Source organism: Mytilus edulis, chromosome 4 (assembly GCF_963676685.1).
Source record: "Mytilus edulis chromosome 4, xbMytEdul2.2, whole genome shotgun sequence".
NCBI classification, from domain to species: Eukaryota; Metazoa; Mollusca; class Bivalvia; order Mytilida; family Mytilidae; genus Mytilus; species Mytilus edulis.
The window spans coordinates 89,416,354-89,436,114 of record NC_092347.1 but is presented as its reverse complement, the minus strand read 5'-3'; the positions used below and the strand labels follow the sequence as shown (position 1 = coordinate 89,436,114).

The 19,761-nt window shown below is 31.7% G+C and overlaps 1 protein-coding gene across 2 annotated transcripts in view; it reads right to left on the bottom strand.

Moving 5' to 3' along the window:
• The window catches only part of LOC139520970 (LIM domain-binding protein 2-like), a 27,917-nt gene extending 8,156 nt beyond the window's left edge, over positions 1-19,761 (bottom strand). The window contains exons 1-4 of one of the 2 annotated variants that reach the window (XM_071314089.1): positions 19,625-19,761; positions 14,135-14,241; positions 6,899-6,974; positions 1,308-1,410 (exon numbers count right to left, since the gene is read on the bottom strand). In XM_071314089.1, coding sequence (XP_071170190.1) covers positions 1,308-1,410; positions 6,899-6,974; positions 14,135-14,190 — 235 coding nt within the window. In that variant the 5' untranslated portion in view covers positions 14,191-14,241; positions 19,625-19,761. The remainder of the gene's footprint in view (positions 1-1,307; positions 1,411-6,898; positions 6,975-14,134; positions 14,242-19,624) is intronic. The other variant, XM_071314088.1, reaches the window with a different exon arrangement.

Genomic DNA, 19,761 nt, shown 5'->3' with positions numbered 1-19,761 from the left:
AAATATTTTCTTATTTGACTGATCGTGAGTATACTGAATTGTTCATGACTCAGCTATAAATCTTGATTGTAACTTTTTTGTTGTTAAACTGACTCCATTGTTTTACATTGTCAATTCTGGGCCTTTAATAGCCGACTATGTGCATGGGCTTTGCTCATTGTTGAAAGCTGTATGGTGACTTATAGTTGTTAATTTCTATGTCATTTTGGTCTCTTGTAGAGATTTTTTCTCATTGGCAATCAAACCACATCTTTTTTTTTATATCCAGATAATAAAGTTTTTCTATGAGTCATGCTCCAGTTATTTATACATAAGGTACAGTACACTTGCTGCACAAGTTAGAGACAGAGTTTTTCATTAACTTATAATAAGCAGAAAACCTAACATTTAAAATTGAAAGTAATTAAACCGTGACCATAGAGCAGAACCTCCAAATAGTCATCAATCTAAAAAGTACTGATAGTAATGCAACTTTCAAGGAAATATCATTGACCTTTCACAAGTATATCCTATCCAACTGACTTAAACAGAAAACTTAACAATTACCGTGGTCTCCGCCATAATAGCAACACCTTTGTCTAGCCAAACAAATAATCAGACAAAAACTGAGGCTGATCAGATATAATGTTCATCAGAATTACTGATATTACCAAAGACTTAAATCTGTATTAAGTTCAGAAAATTCATTGTGTATACGTATACTTATACATTATATATTACACTTATACAGCTGAACACCATTCCTGCAAGAACTGTCCTATTTCCATATTCAGTGAACCTTGAATTCTTGGTCCACCCCCTATTTTAACATATACATGTATATAATTTTATTTTATAAATATATATAGATTTTACCACTGCATTGAGTGAAATACAATATTTATCCACTCGAGACAGTTAAATTTTCAAATTTTTAACACGAGGCTTGCCGGAGCGTTTTAAATATTTAAAATTTAACTGTCGAGAGTGGATAAATATCGTATTACACGAGATGTGGTGGTGGAATCTGTTTCTCTAATGATTTTCTAACATTAAGCAGGCAATCTTATTCCTTCTTTTCGAATAATCTGCAAAACGATGTGTTCTTTCTATGTGACGTCATCAGGCATGGTCGCCTTTTTTCATGCCGTCACAATATGAAATTCAGAAGAAAATTCGACGTCATAATCAGATTTTAAACAATGAAGTACTGAGATCAAACGAACCACACGTTGATTATTTTTTTTATACAATGGGTGCAGAAAGGGATAAATTGAGGAAGAATTAGAGAAACATATTTTTACAACCCAAAGAGAGAAAATACTAACTGTAACGTTTAGGTCCATCTTCTAAATAAAATGACAGAGTCATACTGGCGTCATCTTCAAAGAACTCTGTGGCAAACGATTCCCACCATAAGATATCACTTTCCTGAAAAATAAGGAATATACAGTCAGAACTTATCAGACCATGCAGTGGCATGTCATTAAACATGGTGGCCAACAACACATTCACTAGATGCCATCATGACAATCACATTACCAGTTAAATAAATAAGTTCATCACCATAAACATCTGAACTTAGTATCTTCATGTTGTTGGAATGTACAAGTACCCAGCCACAACCACTCTGTGTTATTGTTAGATGTCTTTCTATTTAAATATGTATCCATCTGATGAGTTAAGCCTTTTTCAACTGATTTTTAAGTTTAGTTATTATGTTGTACTGTTAGACAACTGTCCCAGGTTAGGGGAGGGTTGGGATCCCACAAACATGTTAAACACTGCCACATTCTCTATGTGTGTGCCTGTCCCAAGTCAAGAGCCTGTAATTCAGTAATTGTTGTTTGTTGCTGTGTTACTTAATTTGTTATTTTTTTTTGTCCATTACTTAGGCTGCTAGTTTTTAGTACATGTTTAATGCGAAAAATAATTTAACAGCTGCTACAGGATTGAAATAGAAATTTAAATGAAAAGACCTTTTCAACATAATAAAATCACTTTAGGCCAAAAAATAAACATCATAATTTTACAGGAAAATGTGTCACATAATTGATGTCCCCCAGTCCACAATGGTCCAAATGCAGAATCAAGGTCTGTGAACAAAGTTAAGGAAAAATAATTTTGTAAAACCCACAATCTCAGAACACATTAAGGTTGTTTCTATTTATAAATTTTCTTTCTTTTTAGCACTTGATACATGGGTCAGAAATAGAAGGGTGTTGTTAATATGGTATGATATGCATAACAATAGGATAGACACATATAAAGTAAGCTTAATGACAAACAACTGGGTCAAGTTTTGTTTTATATCTGATGTGTAGGAAATATATAAGTTAACAGGAAATAACTAGTTACAAATTCAATTAGCATTTAGTAGTTCTAACTGTATTTTAGTCAAATTTATCTTTGAAACTTAAAGTTACTTATAAAGGCAGCAAAATCTAATCAATCAGAATGCTGCATAATTTAGGCAAAACAGCAAACATCCTTTCAAATACTTTAGCAGTAAATTATGAGAATTTGAAGTTGCAGGGTAATAATTGGTAGACATGTCCATAAACAGAAAGAAAGAATGTCAAATAAAATCTACCATCCTGCAGATTATGATTTTTTCTAATGTATGACATTTTATAAATTTGAAGAAAACCTAGGATTCTCTAAATTAGCATTTTTTTATAATCTCAAGTTGTATAGTGTAAACTTTGGTCTCAATTTGTAGAGTGCCCCTACAGAGCCTCAGTAAATAATACACTGTATATGGTATCAAGTTACCTTGATCAAATTTAATGTATTTCCTTCAGCATCTTGTCTTATATAATTAATTGTACACAACACCTTAAAACAAAACAACTTCTTTGTTGTTATATAGATAGTGAATATATGTATGTATATAATATCCCCATAGTAAGTAAAAAAATTGTAGATGCTCAGGTGTATTACATAATACTGTATTACTAAGTGGCCAGAGATTATCTTCAAAGGAGATTTGGATTTACATCCTGTAAAACATTCCTCAGATATGAAAAAAAAGTATGTATGTAAATGAGACAGCTACCAAACAACACATCATTTTAACATAAAGGCCAAACTTAGACAATTAAATCTCTAGATCAATAAATTTATGAAATAAAGTGAGATGTGACGAATAAGTCAATGACACTTCCAATCAACCCTTATTTCAAACAATTATCACTATATCGATTATATAATGGGGTTAATAAGTTAATGCTCAACACTAACTTTTAAAACACTACAAAACCATCTTTAATCTATCTCATTTAAGGCAGGATATTTATATGTTCAAAGAAAACCTGAACTATCCTTATAACCACCTTATCAGAACCCTTACTGTTGGACTTTTAAGTCTTCAAGGGTACCATTTACCAGCTGATAGTCTGTGCTTTTGCATTAAATGTTCTAGTATGATTAAAATGATACATTGTAGTCATAATTCCCATTAAATGAAATATGTAACTACCTTGGGGCAATATTAGCAGTAGATATGTTTGGCTGTTCTGTTTAGGTCATTCTGATTTGTATGCTCTCAAAGCATGATTATACCTGATGGAAGTTATTACTGACATACCATTTTCTTTTGCACAATTGTCTCCATTTGAAAAAGGCAGGAAAATCACTGACAACTGTTGAAATATGTTTCATGTGCATTGCAAGCAAATTCAAAATTTATTTTCTTTGGCAAAGACATACTCTTTAAAGTGAAACCAAATTATTAAGATGTCTAAATCTGTAACTTCTTTTATTCAAGAATTTTTTCTTGTGGATGTGTTTTGAGTCAGTTTAGAGCATAGCATTTGGTATATGGACACTTGTCTTTGAAATGTTTTGGTAATTATTTTATATGATCTATCTCATTAAAGTATACACAAATCCTTTACTCAAATCAGAAATCAATTGCATAAAGCCAGAATTAGGTGTTTTTTTTCTGAAAAAAATCCTACAAAGATCCTTCATTAATTCTTTTTTTATGTCCAGTCTGGTTTAATTTAAATTATGCAGTAATTTAGGCAAGGTGAGGTGTTTAATATTACTGACTCACTCTTGCATGGTTTAAAATATCATCTTTTTGAAATAAATAAATGAAACAGGTAAAAATTTCAGTCACTTAATTAAGCATGAAATGGAAGGCAAGATAACCCAAATGTTGTTGATTTTCAGTGAAACTATTTCATTCATAGAAATAACATTTATAACAGTTGTGAAACATATATATAGCTTTCTGAAGAGTGAAGAAACAACTGCACCATCATTTTCTATGTTCAGTGGACCATAAAAATGGGGAAAAATCTCTAATTTGGCATTAAAATTAGAAAGATCATATCATAGGGAACATGTGATTGGACTTCAACTTCTAAAAACTAAAAAAAGAAGCGGGACAGACGGACAAACGGACTAACGGACACACAGACCAGAAAACATAATGCCCATAAATGGGGCATTAAAAAAACAGGCTAAAAAAAAAAACTTTATTAGCCAAATCTAGTTCTAAGAATAATTGCTATGAAAAAAAACCAACATAAGCATTGCTAAACTGTCTTAGTAACGACACCCTAATTAACTAGTTTCACAAATTAGTTATCAATTTACCTTAAAAAAGAAAATTGTTTAAAAGCATTTAAGCACATAAATTTAAAAGCCAATTAAAAACGATGACAAATTTTTGTTGCTTGTCATAATAAATCATAAAGAGTGTTGAAACAAGCAGAGAAGGTAATAATTATAATGTAACATAACAGGAAACATGGTCTGGTTTCCTGTTGTTATCTGGTAACCTTTCATCATACTTCACATAACTTTATTTTATTAAAATATATGTTAAGTTCATTCACTAAACGCAAATACACAATACACTTATGTATAGCTTGTTGAACATTGAATGCAAATACTATATTTAAAATTTTGAAAAAGGGCTTATTAAAACAAATGATATTTCATAATCTTTTATCAAAATCAAATTCCTATTACATTGTATTACATTTAGTCAAAAAAACAGAAAGCAAAACAAGAAATAGTCCCTTCAAAGCTATCAATAGTCCTTAATGACTGATATCAAGTCCTGGAAGCATATAGTAAGTAGTTCACAACAACTAACAGGACCTTATCTCCGAGAAAAAAAATCCACTATATAAACTAGTGCGGGGGTTTCTCTCTGCATTGAAGATCCATTGGTGGCCTTCGGCTGTTGTCTGCTCTATGGTCGGTTTGTTGTCTCTTTGACACATTCCCCATTTCCAATCTCAATCTAACTATAATTATCAGCATCTCATTTTGTAATTATAAGTCCATTAAAACTAACAAGACCTCGTTACCAGTAAATAGTCCTTTATATAAATAACAGGTCCTCGTTTTTCAGTAAAAAGTCTACTAGAGGCACTACAGCAGTTGACAGGACATTGGTTTACTTGATTATTAAAAAGCTCCTATCTATATGTATGTTTCTATATGTATGTTTCTATATGTATGTTTCTATATGTATGTTTCTATATGTATGTTTCTATATGTATGTTTCTATATGTTTGTTTCTATATGTATGTTTCTATATGTATGTTTCTATATGTATGTTCTATATAAAATTGAGAAAGGAAATGGTGAATATGTCAAAGCGACAACCACCCGACCATAGAGCAAACAACAGCCGAAGGCAACCAATGGGTCTTCAATGTAGCGAGAATTCCCGCACCCGTAGGTGTCCTTCAGCTGGCCCCTAAAATATGCATAATAGTACAGTGATAATGGACGTCATACTAAACTCCGAATTATACACAAGAAACTAAAATTTAAAATCATACAAGACTAACAAAGGCCAGAGGCTCCTGACTTGGGACAGGCGCAAAATTGCGGTGGGGTATGTTTCTATATGTTTGTTTCTATATGTATGTTTCTATATGTTTGTTTCTATATGTTTGTTTCTATATGTATGTTTCTATATGTATGTTTCTATATGTATGTTTCTATATGTTTGTTTCTATATGTTTGTTTCTATATGTATGTTTCTATATGTTTGTTATTATATGTATGTTTCTATATGTTTGTTTCTATATGTATGTTTCTATATGTATGTTTCTATATGTATGTTTCTATATGTATGTTTCTATATGTATGTTGGCCTTTGTTTTTGAAGCATTTCAGTGTTTCTGTTTTTCCTTTGTTTTCCTCTTACTGTACGTGTAGATGTGTTTCCACCGATTTTAGTTAGTACCCCAGATTTATTTTACTCTGAATCGATTTATAACTTTTGAACAGCAGTATACTACTATTGCCTTTATTTACTAGTAAAAAATCAGCTACAGCACTTGACAAGATTTTATTTACAGTAAAATATCTACACATTTGATAGGACCTTATAATAAAGTGCAGTAAATAGTCAATTATAACAAACATGACCTTTTCTGGCAGTAAATAGTCCATTTTAAAATTGATCATCCTTGGTGTATAATTAGTTCACCTAGCCTGATAAGTTAAATGGACTACTTAGCTAACAATTCTAACTTTTCTAGTAAAAAAATATAATTATTATCAATATTATCATGCGTAACTGAAAGTTCTCAGTAAATAATATTGCAGGCATCTGCTGGGTCTCAATAAAAGTTTCTATAAAATTTTTCCTTAGAGAATTTTTATTATTCAACAAACACAAAATTGGGTTCATCATATACATGAAACGCTTAAATCATATCTTCACAGAAAGCACAGGAAGAGTGGCAGACCAATGCAATCATTATTGCAATGCAAATTGCCAATGTCTAAAAAAAACAACAGAATCCCACATTTGGTTTGCATTTAAGAAAATCATAATCACTTTATATCAAGCAATTCAAACAAAGGATCTCTATATGAGACCTTTCCCCTTAATTTTTTACTGAAAGGGATCAAGTTACTAGAAATAAATCCATCTTACCTCACTTCGTTGTTGTAGTCTTTTATTCAGCTCATGAATCCTATAGTCTGGCTGTCCCATGTACGGAGTATGTCTCCTATATAACATAGAAAATGGTGACAAATAGAAAGGATCATAGTTTAAACAATTCATTGTATGTACATCGTCAAAAAAACCACTTTCCCACGTAAATATCAATTATCTGTAGTATCTTCCTCTCACATGTGTGTAGTATAATTTAATCAGGACACCAGGTGCCCCACTATAAAACAATAAGTGTTGTTAGGGGGTGTCCATAGGAAATTGTCCTACTTTATCTAGCTCAGGACCTAAATCATCTTACATTTCCTCAGAGGTACAACATGGGTACAGTAGTATAGTTTGTTATCATTTGATAAATAATCTTAATATGGGTAATTTTAGAATGATTTTCCCTGTTTTTTATCATGTACATGATGTATACATGAAATTTTTTTTGGTAATTTTAACAGTTAATTAAATAATGCTACAATTAAATTAACACTTGTGTTTATAATTCGGGATTTTTTAAGATCATTCTTGTAGAAATAAATTAAGCTGATTTTATGGTAAAAACATAAGGTAACTAAGACATTATGATATAAATACAATACAAAAGATTATATTTTTTTTAAAACCCAAATTCCTGTATAGTGATCATGTTGGGTACAACTTCCTGTTTTTTGTATAAAAGGGATTCCTGTTACTAAATTATGGACCAGAAAAAAAGGGGGGGGGGGGGGGGTATCTGAGTTTCAGGTAAAAAGAGGGGAAAAAAGTGGTTATACTTTGAGTAATGAATGACACTTGTGAATTGAAATTAATATAGGTTTTACAAATTTATGGCTGACGTTCAGTGAAAGGGGCCTTGAATAATGAATTGCTATCTGACAAAATTAAGTCTTTATCTGAGTAATGGCCCTGAAAACAACATGTGACCTTTGAATTCTATTATAAATATATATATATTCTGACAAATTTACAGGAATTTTTTATAAAGCTTTATTTCCAGCTTGTATATTCTTCAATGGTACAATACAAAAGGCCACATGTTCATTCTATAAAAACTGTATTCCAACATTTAGTCCCCTTGATGTAAGTCATGGTTAATTTACAGACAGTTTTCTATTTGAAAATAAAAGTACTCTAATCAGGTGTAAAAAATATCATTGAAAGAAGCTCTACACGAGGTTCTTCTATTCAGGACACATACATAGACATGGTCATTGAAAATAATATTTTGTGCAAATAGAAATACATGAAACAAGAAATGTTAAAATATGGAACAGTGCAAGTGGTGTATCCTAAATTTTCATAAGTGGGGGACCACTGACTGTCTGAGAGGGGGGCGTTCTGTGGTCATGCTTCAATGATTCCCTATATAATTAACCATATTTTTTCCAGTAAAAGGGGAGGGGATCCCCTGTTCCTCAAAATCTGCCTCTGTGGAAAAGATTTTGCAAAATGTGGTAAAATTCTATAAAAATTAAAATAAACAACAAACACTGGAAAAACTTATAAAAACAGTGAAAAATGTACATGGAAATGATAGGAAACATTTTTTAAATACTAGAAGTTACGTTGGATTTTTTTTCTCTTACTGACACACCTAAATACTATAATGGAATGTTCAATGACAAACCAAAATAAAATTCATAAACCAAGGAGATGTACAAGATGAGTAGGGCTAACTAAAAAATCAGGCTAGTTAAGGATCCCAGTAAAATTTTGATATATATGATGTTTTGCCACATTTTAAACACACTAAAATTGTACAATGAGGTAAATGGTAAGTACATTTGTACTTCTAAAGGTCATTTGGTTATTATATAGGAGGTAATATTCTTGACCATGTTAAAATATAGGACCACAATTTATTACTATTATAACATTTGTACATATTTGTCTTTCAAATATTTTGTATAAATATATAATTATGGCAATGTATTAATATAATAACAATAAATTCAGGTATGGGCATAGAAGGTGTATGTCACCACCCAGTATTCTTTTTAAGGCCATTCCATCACCCTCCTTCATAGAGAATCCCTCCTCACAACTTTTATCTTCATTAATGGAGAGTTATCCAGAGGAAATGATGTACAATTATCAAAATAGAGAATGGAAACAGGGAATGTGTCAAAGAGACAACAACCTGACCAGAAAGCAGAAAACAGCTCAAGGCCACCAATGGGTCTTCAGCAATGCAGCGTTAAAATCCTTCACACATGAGTGGGGTTCAGGGAGCACAAAAACAATGATTTATAATAGTTCAACAAAATGGACACCAAACTAAACATCAAAACATAAGAATGAACCAAAATTACAAAACACACAATACTAACAATGGCTATATAGGTTCATGATTTGGGACAGGCATAGATATAGGAAGATGTGGTGTGAGTGCCAATGAGTCAACTCTCAATCCAAATAACAATTTATAAAAGTAAACCAATATAGGTCAATATACGGCCTTCATGCATGCATTCCTATTAAATCCTTCACTGGCCTTGACTCAATATAAGACATAGACTTCAGTTTTTTCTGATAGCTTTAGGTCACTTTAAATATGACAGCACATGCATCTTTATCTTAAACAAAGAATTCTGCTAGCAGTCACAGTAACAACACTTAACAGAATACTGAACCTCTGCATATACAAAAGTTTTAGAGTTGACCAGGGTATATATATAATAATATATAATATAAAAAAGATGTGGTATGATTGCCAATGAGACAACTGTCCACAAGAGACCAAAATGACACAGAAATTAACAACTATAGGTCACCGTACGACCTTCAAAAATGAGCAAAGCCCATACTGCTAAGTCAGCTAAAAAAGGCAAAAAAGAGAAAACTAAAGGCCTTATTTATATAAAAAAATTAACTAAAAACAACTACGTAACACATAAACCAATGTCAACCACTGAATTACAGGCTATAATGTCTGTAAATAATAAAAAGAAATGAAGGCTTGAGAGCAAATATATTGCTATTTCCAATATAATTAAAATATCCAAAGGCCTATGACTCTTTTGATGTTTTTTTTTTTATCCGTCACTGATTTACGAACTTGTCATAGACATTGCTTATAGGAGCGTTTTCTAAAAAAATTGTCAAGAACTGAACACGTGAGAGCACAAACAAGATCTGACAGACATATAAGTTGCAGGGTCTACAATAAAGGTTATTTATAAGAGAAGGTCACTAATTAAACTATTCAATAATATGAAGGAAACACAGTGAGTAAGTCCCTATATGATATATGGATGGTTTATGTCGTACAACCATCCTGCATGTATATCAGATTAGACCTCCCTCGATTTTTGCTAACTTGAATATTTCATTACCATTAATTATAAGTTCTGCAGTAACAAAATAAAGATTGGTAAAATACCCTGGTATCAAGTTTAGGAACTTTTGTAGAACAATTGGGTGGAAATACAAAGAGATTGATATGAAATTATTCATTACAATTCATCAGAAGTTGACTGAAATACAAAGCTATTGGTATGATGATGATGTAGCAATCCAGAAGTTTATCTTTTAGTTATATAGTTTGGAATATGAATAATTTTCATAAAAAAAGGTCAGTTTTAAAATATGTGAGTCTTTGTATAGTTTTTTTTTATCCCCATTAATACAAACATTACATTTAGCTCTGAGATAATGATACTAAAATTTTTTATTGATGTAAAAAGTATACAATGGGAGATAACTCAAAATTCTCCTACATTTGTATCTTCACTTTGATACAACAATTACAAGTTCAATGTCAACAAAATTAATAGCAAAATCAAAGATACAATGCAATTCTTATATTTGATACTTTTAACAACCTAAACATTATGAGGGTTCACAAGAGTTTCATGTTGTACACATATTGGTGAAGAATTTGGGCTCTGATATACAATGGAATGTGATACATATATGCAGTTCGGAATTATATAAAATCAATTAAAGCTTGGTAGTGCTGTGAAGACAATTTCAGACAAGTCAATGTTTTTATGACTTCTAATTAGTTCTAGTTTTATCGTTATGTATAAGTATAATCTCTGACATATATGACGTGCCTCTTTCGCTTTGAAAACATCATTATTTTTATTCATTTCTGATGCATAGCAAAAAAATTAATGCATTAGAGTGGAGAAAAATGTACAACATTAAAATAAAATTTCTTCAAAATTAATATTCCAACAATGCTTTTGGTGCATGAAAGTTATTTTAAAACTTGATAATGTCCCATCATACCAATGAAACACCAAAAACTGAAGGTTTTTCTGATGCGCTAACCCACCAAATTCAGAAAAAATATTGCATTAAAATAGAGTATTGAGGTACAAAAAGTGTAGGTGTTGTTTCATTGTCTATTCCATTATTTGCACATTTACTTATTTCAGCAAGTCAACATGGCAGTTCCTTACTTAAATATGAAATGTCAACAGTCAGTGGATTTAGCAGTACATTGTACATGTTGTAGCTTACAAGAATAAAATGTTAATTCAAAATTCCAAATGATGGAGTTGAGAATCAAAAGATTTAACACATTTTTTTCTAGCGGTTATTCAAGAAATAATATGTGCAATCTATAGATAATAAGATTTATCATATTTTACTAGCTTTATATATATATTTAACAGGGAGTAAAATAGAACAATCACAAACACAGCATATCCAACCTCTCTTCAGATTTTAATGACCATAATTGAAATAATCCATGGAAGCCATAGATTTGTTGTAAATTTACACATGGCCTGAGCTGTGATATTTGTTAATTTTATACTTCACAAATGTTCAGGATAAAATTTCATTATCAAGGCCATGTTTAATTTCTAACAATCTGTGGCTTCCGAGGACTATTTCTAAAATAAATCTCATTTTTAAAGATATTGTTTGTGTTTGTGAACAAGTTAAATTTTAACTTGTTCACAAACACAAACAATATCTTAAATAAATGGAGAATGTGTCCCCATGGACACAGATGCATACAACATTATAAAGGGATGTCACTCAAGAAAGATAAAAGTGATGCTACCCAAATTTGTACTTGATCTGAGTTCTGTGGTAATAAGTATAGTGTATAGGTTTCATAATGTTTGGTAGGGGGGCAAATTGAAGTTACAGAACGAAAACTAAAAATTTTGCAATTTCGATTTACAAAAGGGGCATAACTTGATAATGGTTCAATTTACGTCACCAAAATTTAACTTGATCTGTGTTATGTGGCAGTAAGCATTGTCTTTAAGATTCATAACATTTGGTTGAGGCAATTTTTAGTGAGGGAACAGAAACTAAATATTTTGCATTTTTATTCTGTTTATAAAGGGCATAACTGGAGAATGGTTAAAGTGACCCAACCAAAATTCAAAAACTTGATCTGTATATTGTGGTAATTAGCATGTATGTAAGTTTCATAATATTTGATTGAGGCAAACTGAAGTTAGAGAACTAAAAATTTTGTAATTTTTCCATTTATAAAGGGGCATTATAAGCTCTAGATAGGTTATTGTGTTGCCACTTAAATTCAAACTTGATCTGTGTTTTGTGGTAATAAGGATTGTGTAATATAAGTTCCGAAACATTTGAGGCAAACACTAGTTAGAGAAGGGAAACCAATTTTGGGACGTATGTACAGACAGACAAGGGTAAAACTTAATGCCCCTCTGCTACAGCGGGGGCATAAAGAGATTATTTTAGCAAAATTTGATAATGTTTGGCCAAAAATAAAATATTGTTTGTTTCCCCTCCCCCAACCGACCCTGTAAAATCGCCGCGACTCGAAAAATTTTATTGGCCATTCTTGTCCAAAATTTTTTTTTGCTATGTTGGTTTTTGGTGATATCTTTCCGATGCTGTAGTAAACGTGCGTTGGTTTCTTGTCATACCTTTCCGACGCTGTAGTCAACAAGCGTTTTAAATCAAGGCATTTTTGCAATGAAGCATCTATATGATACGGAATCAAGGAAAACAAACATATGCATTGCCACACGATTTGTGTTGTGTGCAAGGGTGATATTTGAAAATAAAAAATCTGAAGAATCTTTCAACCTACTGAGTGCACCTTGATTGGCTTTGTCTTTTACCTCTGTTCCTGTTTAAGGGATAAAAGCTTTGAGTAAAAATGGTCTGAATCTTGCTTTAAAATCAATCTACTTTGTCTTCACTTCGAACAGGTTGGGCACAAGTCAGAAAATGTTGGATACGTGAATTCCCTGCTTTCTGGTGTAAACAAGACCAGTTTAAATGTGTTTTTATTTTTCAATTTATGGCACGTCTTACGTTATAACTGCATCAGTTGAATTTGTAAATACTCAAAGTATTCTGGAACAACAAAACATGAATAAGTGAAGCCTTGTTTTTTCTAGAACTCGAAAAAAACATACAAATCTTTTGTTTAGGAATTAATTGACCAAGCTGCATGATCCAGGTGTAACTGAACATAACTAAATTATGTTCACTTCTATTGAAAATTTTTATTCATTGAATTTTAATTCCCAAGTCACTAACATATCTTTTTGTCATCTCATAATTGCTGATCAAGGTATGAATTGGTGAACACAGGAATTGTTTTGTTGTGAGTCAGCATCAAATTAGACTTGAAATAAGCTTGATTTTTAACTATTTAAACCCTTGCTTTCATTAAACATTGTTATCACATGAAGAATGTGTGCTTTTGTAGATTTCATACCATAAAATAAATAGGAATAAAAAAGGAGGTCCCTGTATACAGTTTTTAACACCAGAAAACTGGGATGTACACTGAAATCAGGGAATACCCCCCCTTTCTTGACTTATCTTACCTGTTGAATTTTGTAAAAATTCAATATAGAAAAAATTATATCAAGAAATAAAATAAAATAATTTGCCTACCTACCTACACATACCCTGATAACCTCAGTCGGGGAGGGGAAACAAAGATATTTTTAATGTTGGCCTTTTTAAATGGTTTTATGCATATTGGTACTGCCATGCATCAATTCAAGATTTGAAACTTCCTTTACTGGAACATGTGGAAGAGACGTCCCTAATCCTTTATGTTCATCTAAGATCTTGATCATAAAAATTTTTATGCATGTATATCTATTTATCATTTGGACGTTATGTCTATTCTGAATGTTTAAATTATTTGTTGTAACACGTGCAATATGATAATATATAAATAATTAACAACTGCCATGAATAAAAAAGATCTATCAAATTCAAATAATAGTTTCAAATCTCAAAATTTTTGAAACTTACGCCATTCCATGATCTGGCCGGTCCATAGGGTGCTGCATAGGCTGCCCTGAAGGCATCCTGGGATTGATAAATTGACCTCTGTCCAGTATGGCTAAATTGTAGATGTCCTGCAAAAAAATATAAACAATTAAGCATTTTGTTTATTTCACCTGTTTTAAAATTCATTTTCATTCACAATTTTTTTAGACTTAGATCTACTTATGATACTTGTACAAGGTACCTGGCTACAATGTAGTTAAAGATGTTCATTCATTTTATTTTGTTTAGTAAATTCTTTCCTGAATATTTCCTTCTCAGAGGCAGATTTAGGGGGGGGGGGGCCTTTTTGGATAAACATTTGGTTGCTTATATGGGAATCACTGAAGGGTGACTGGAGTGGGGCCCCCTTATGCAGTCAGTGGGCCCCCACTTATGAAAATTTCTAGATCCGCCAGTGCTTCTAATTAGACACATGTAGAATTTCCTACAGGATGATTAGGCATTTTTAGTTGTATTGCGGTATTTGATAGGAAAATATGGTGCCTTGCCATTTTAATGTAGATTGTATTCTGAAGACCCAGCCACTTTGTAACGGTAACTATCAAATGTTTTCTAAATCATGCAAGTTTACATTAAATTTTGGTATTTGTAAGTTAACATATTTTTTTAGGTCTTTTATTTTTTATAAGTTAGTCATGTTACAAATGTAGTGTACAGATCTACCGACCTGATTTTGTTAACAAGTGATTTGATTTTCATTTGATTTTTGGTGTTTTAAGGCCACTTTTAAGCACTGCTTTTTAGGCAATTTCATGGCAATTTTTTTTTGTATCCCATTTTTATTCAAATTCCGGTTGAACTACATTTTTTTTATATGTACATGTACACACCAAATAAATTATATTTTCCTAAATCATGTAAATAACCAGGTGCTCCGCAGGGCGCAGCTTTATGCTACCGCAGTGGTCGAATCCTGAACAGTTGGGGCAAATTTGGTCACAATATTCAAGCTTGATACTGTCTGAATTTGGATTGTGATCGAATTTTTGACATACCGTAAAGGTTTTTGTCACAAAATAAATGTGGTCAATTGAAGATTTCTTCTTGAAACATTTCAAAATTCGAAATTTGAAAAATTTGAAAATGTTTGAAAAAAAAGAATCCCTTAAAAAAGTTGTAAACAAAAATCCCCCCCCCCAAACTTATTGAAACCCCCCTTGAAGCAATTACCCTTAAACTCAATCCTATCCTTTCCTTTGTAGTATGGAACCTTGTAGTACAATTTTAGAGAGATCCATACATTTAAACTCAAGTTTTTGTTTGGAAACTAGAAAAGACCTTGATACTGCATGATCAAGGTTAGTCCAAATAATTATGATGTCTTGAAAGGCTATAACGTCATAGCGCATTACTCATATTTGCAGTTGGACTGTTTTCTTAAAACATTTAGCTGTTTTCTCTTCAAGAAACTTCATTTTAGGAGTATAAAATATATTTTTGAACCAAACTCAGTAAAATACGACGGACCTAAATTTCGAGGATAATATAATATAAAACAAAAGTTAAGGAAACTCAGGTCTGTCAAATTTTAGTTGACCAATTAAAACGGGGATTACGTTCTTACGTCGTAATGTCATGTGAGATGTCATGTGCTTGCAGTAAAAATAATGTGCATTTTTTGAAGTTATGAACACAAAATATACACCAGACTGAACATTTTTTTTGTGAATTAAACAAGGTATTGAATCTTTCTAATTGTATCTCTTCAGACATTTAAGAATGTGCAAGTCTTTGAACTTACACTCCCAAGTTTGCAGACCACAATTTTTAAAAGTCCATGCAGTCACACTCACAGCAGGATGAATAAAAATAAATTATAAAATACACAAGCTAATAATACACTTGTATGCTTTGATACATATTAGAATAAAATGGAAAAAGAGTTGATATTTTAACAGATTAAATTAATTATAAAGATTGTAGTTAGCTGGTATTGCAAAGTACATGTTGACATGTAGCTATAGAGAAGAACAATAATTTAATGATCTTTAATGTGAATGGAAAAGAACATGTTTACCTCCAGCTCCAGATTTATGACACATATATATATTTTTTAATTTGGGCGTATGACATTTGCGCCGATTTTGAAAATTTTCATTCTTTCATTTGCGCCGATTTCATTTTTTCATTTGCGCTGATTTTATATTTGCTCCTAATTAGATTTACAGGTAAGTTAATACTTGTACATGTACTGTACTATATCATTGATAAAATCTGGTTATAATTGTTGTTCATTTATGTTTAAGTTTATTTTGATTCATATTGTTCTGGAACTTCGTTGTAACATGATGGACATATTACACACTGAAACGAGCGGAAGAGTCAATTCTTTAATCATCGAGGGCCATACATGTACATATCGGAAGGTTAGTGTCCTGAAACATAAGAACATATCTTACGAATGTACCACAAATCGTGTTAACCTAGAGTCACCACGGATTATATTGTCAAAACACTGATCGAGCATAAACATGTGGCAGATGTCCGAAAGACAGAGGTTAAAGAACTACGGGTACTGTCAAGAAAAAGTCTGGAGGTGTATCTTGTGGGCCTTCTTCTACCTCCCAGTATTGAACAGGGGACAACAGTTATATACATGTTATGATTGACAATTCATTACATTTGTACAAATGGCTAATGGAAGAGGTCTTAAATGATAAATGAAAAATAACATGACTTGGATGGAGAGTTCTCTCATTTGCACTCATACCACATCTTCTTATATCTATTCACCTGTAATTTACCTGTAAAAAAAAATCGGCGCAAATGAAAAAAAAAATCGGCGCAAATGAAAGAAAAAATCGGCGCAAATGAAATGCAGATCGGCGCAAATGCAAAACGCCGCTGAACCGTTTAATTTATACCTCAGAATTTAAAGGGAACTATCTTATTAATGTCTTATTTTTGGAGGCCTAGGGCTTTGGGGGAAAGCAAAACATTGTTTTTTTTTTAAATTTATTGACTTGAACACCAACCTAATATACCCTAGGTACTAACTACAGGAAAGGAGTGATATGAGAGACTGCACTTCTGAAATATTAAGTCTTTTCTAATTTCATTTTCAAACCATAGAAAATAATACTTCAAGTGACATACAATGTATTATATGATGTTTCATAATGAAACAAATTAAGCTAATAAAATGTATAAAGGAAGACTTTCAATTCAAATTTGAGACACCACAGATAATACACAATTCTTATATTTCCAATAATTGAAAAACAAATTAACTGTTTTCACATGAGATATAAACCAGCTGAAGGTATGTGAAATGCCAGTTATACATATTACTATGTAAATAATATCTTGTGAAAATATACATGAGGGTAAATGTTGGGAAAGGGTATTACATAACAACTGTTAGACAAGCAACCCAACTACACCAAAAAAATAAGATATTCAGATGTCACCTAGAGAGAGGTTTAAGACATGCATTACAACTCATATATGTATTACATTGATGTTTACTCGGTGTAATTCAACACAAAATATTTTGTTCGGTTGCCCTGTCCCAAATACAAAGAAGGAAAAATTATTGGTACTTAAAAATTGGCTGTCTTTTATAAATTTCTTTTTTTACTAACAGTGGTAATTTTGAGCAGATCCCAGGATGTTAGTATTTGACTTAAAAGCAGAAATTTTTAGAAAAAATATTCCAAACTATATGTCATTTAGGCTCTAGTATATATACATGTATTAGCTCACTGGTGTCAGATATAGCTTTAATGTTTTATAAGAAATCATCAGTTTGGCATAATGAATAAGGGGAATATTAGATTCTATATTTAATGCTCAAAGTAACAAGTCATGGGCAGTATAACTAAATATATTGTACATTTTTGTATCTCACCGTCTCTTGTCAGGTGTGTGTGTTTTATTTTTAATGATTTTTAAGGGGGTAACAAAATCAGAGACATAATGTATAAATGTACTCTGACAAAATTGATATTCCTTTTAACTTGATAAGAGTTCAATTCCAAATTTTATTTTCAAGAAAAATAATTTGAAAAACCTGGGTGTTGTTTAGGAAATTTCAGTTCCAAATGTTTTAGAAAGTTCAGATAATATTTAAGTATCTGGTGTAAAACATATGCAACTATAAATAAATCATCAAGTTTCCAATGATAAGAAAGTTTAAGTAAAGATTTTATACTCTGACTTCTAGATAATCAAGACTGACAAGGGACCGTTTCTCTGTAATTTCCTCCTAAAAAAAATGAGATGATTTTGATGCTGAAATATTAAAAAAACCTGCTTCTACGCTACTGATATTGTTGTGTTTAGAAACGTGACCTATTTATATAAATAACTGGGGAAAGCTGATTCCAAATCAAGTCAAGGTCAACAATGGCTGCAGATGAATGTTGGACACTGACAAAATATTATGATCATCGTGAGACGTGGACCATACGGCATACACTTTCCTTTACACAACTGTTTTAATAAATAAAATGAGTCATCACCGATTTGTTTGATGAAGGTATTTTAGCGCAAAATACGCGAATATGATTATTTTCAAAGAGACTTCTCTAAAAAGTTCTGTTTTTGACGAATGGACTTAATTTTTCCATAGCTTTACTCAAATTATATATTTATTTTACACATATTTACGGAAAAAATACGACAGAACAATTCATATATTATTCACTTACATGACTTATCGATGTTTAATCAATAATTGCACGACTGAGCTCCAGGAAAAGCATCAACACGTCAGTTTACGAAATGTCCGAAATGACAACAAAAAACATGCACTTTTATTGAAATCAATTCGGGCGGGTGACGGTTGTGTGCAATTTTGATAATGTCATAGAGACACTCAATCCAGTTCAATCCGGTAAAGAAAGTGTTAATGGGGTCTCAAAATATGGTCTCAACGTTCGACCGAAAATGGTGGCTTCAGCTTAATGACGTTGCAGGAAGGCGTCAAATAAAAAATTTAAAATAGCCTTCCAAGACGACATAATTCATTTGTAATTATTTGGACTAGATCAGGGTGCACGTCTTGGGATCTTTCTTTTTCTTTTTTCTTCGACGCCTTACTTCTTATGACGTCTTGAAAGGCTATTAAAAATTTTTTCTTTGACGCCTTACGTTGAAGTAAGGCGTCAAAGGAAAAAAATATAATAGCCTTTCAAGACGTCATAATTATTTGGACTACATTTGTAGGTACAAAAAAAATAAAGATGCCAGCTGAGGAGCTGAGGTTTTGACGAGATGTTTTGCAGCCAATGACAAAAGCAAGTGTACATGTATGTTGGTCACGGACACTCTTCGATTGCATTCTTGACTTTCCCTAAAAGTTTGATACATATATGGACTCGTTTTTTATAGAGATTATCCGATAACCATGTCGCTGCCAGGTGCTCTGCAGTATTACACCTTTTTTGCGTTAATTTGACCTTTAAATTGTAAACAATTGCGGTAAACATAAAGAGTGAGGTCCTTTACCTGCTAAGCAAAATATCTGTACTAATATACGTGAATGAAATTAATTAATATCATTGATTTTTAAAGACAATGCAAATGAAACTTCTTTATGTTAACATTTTAATGGTGCATGATGGGATTTCTATTTTATTGTCTGT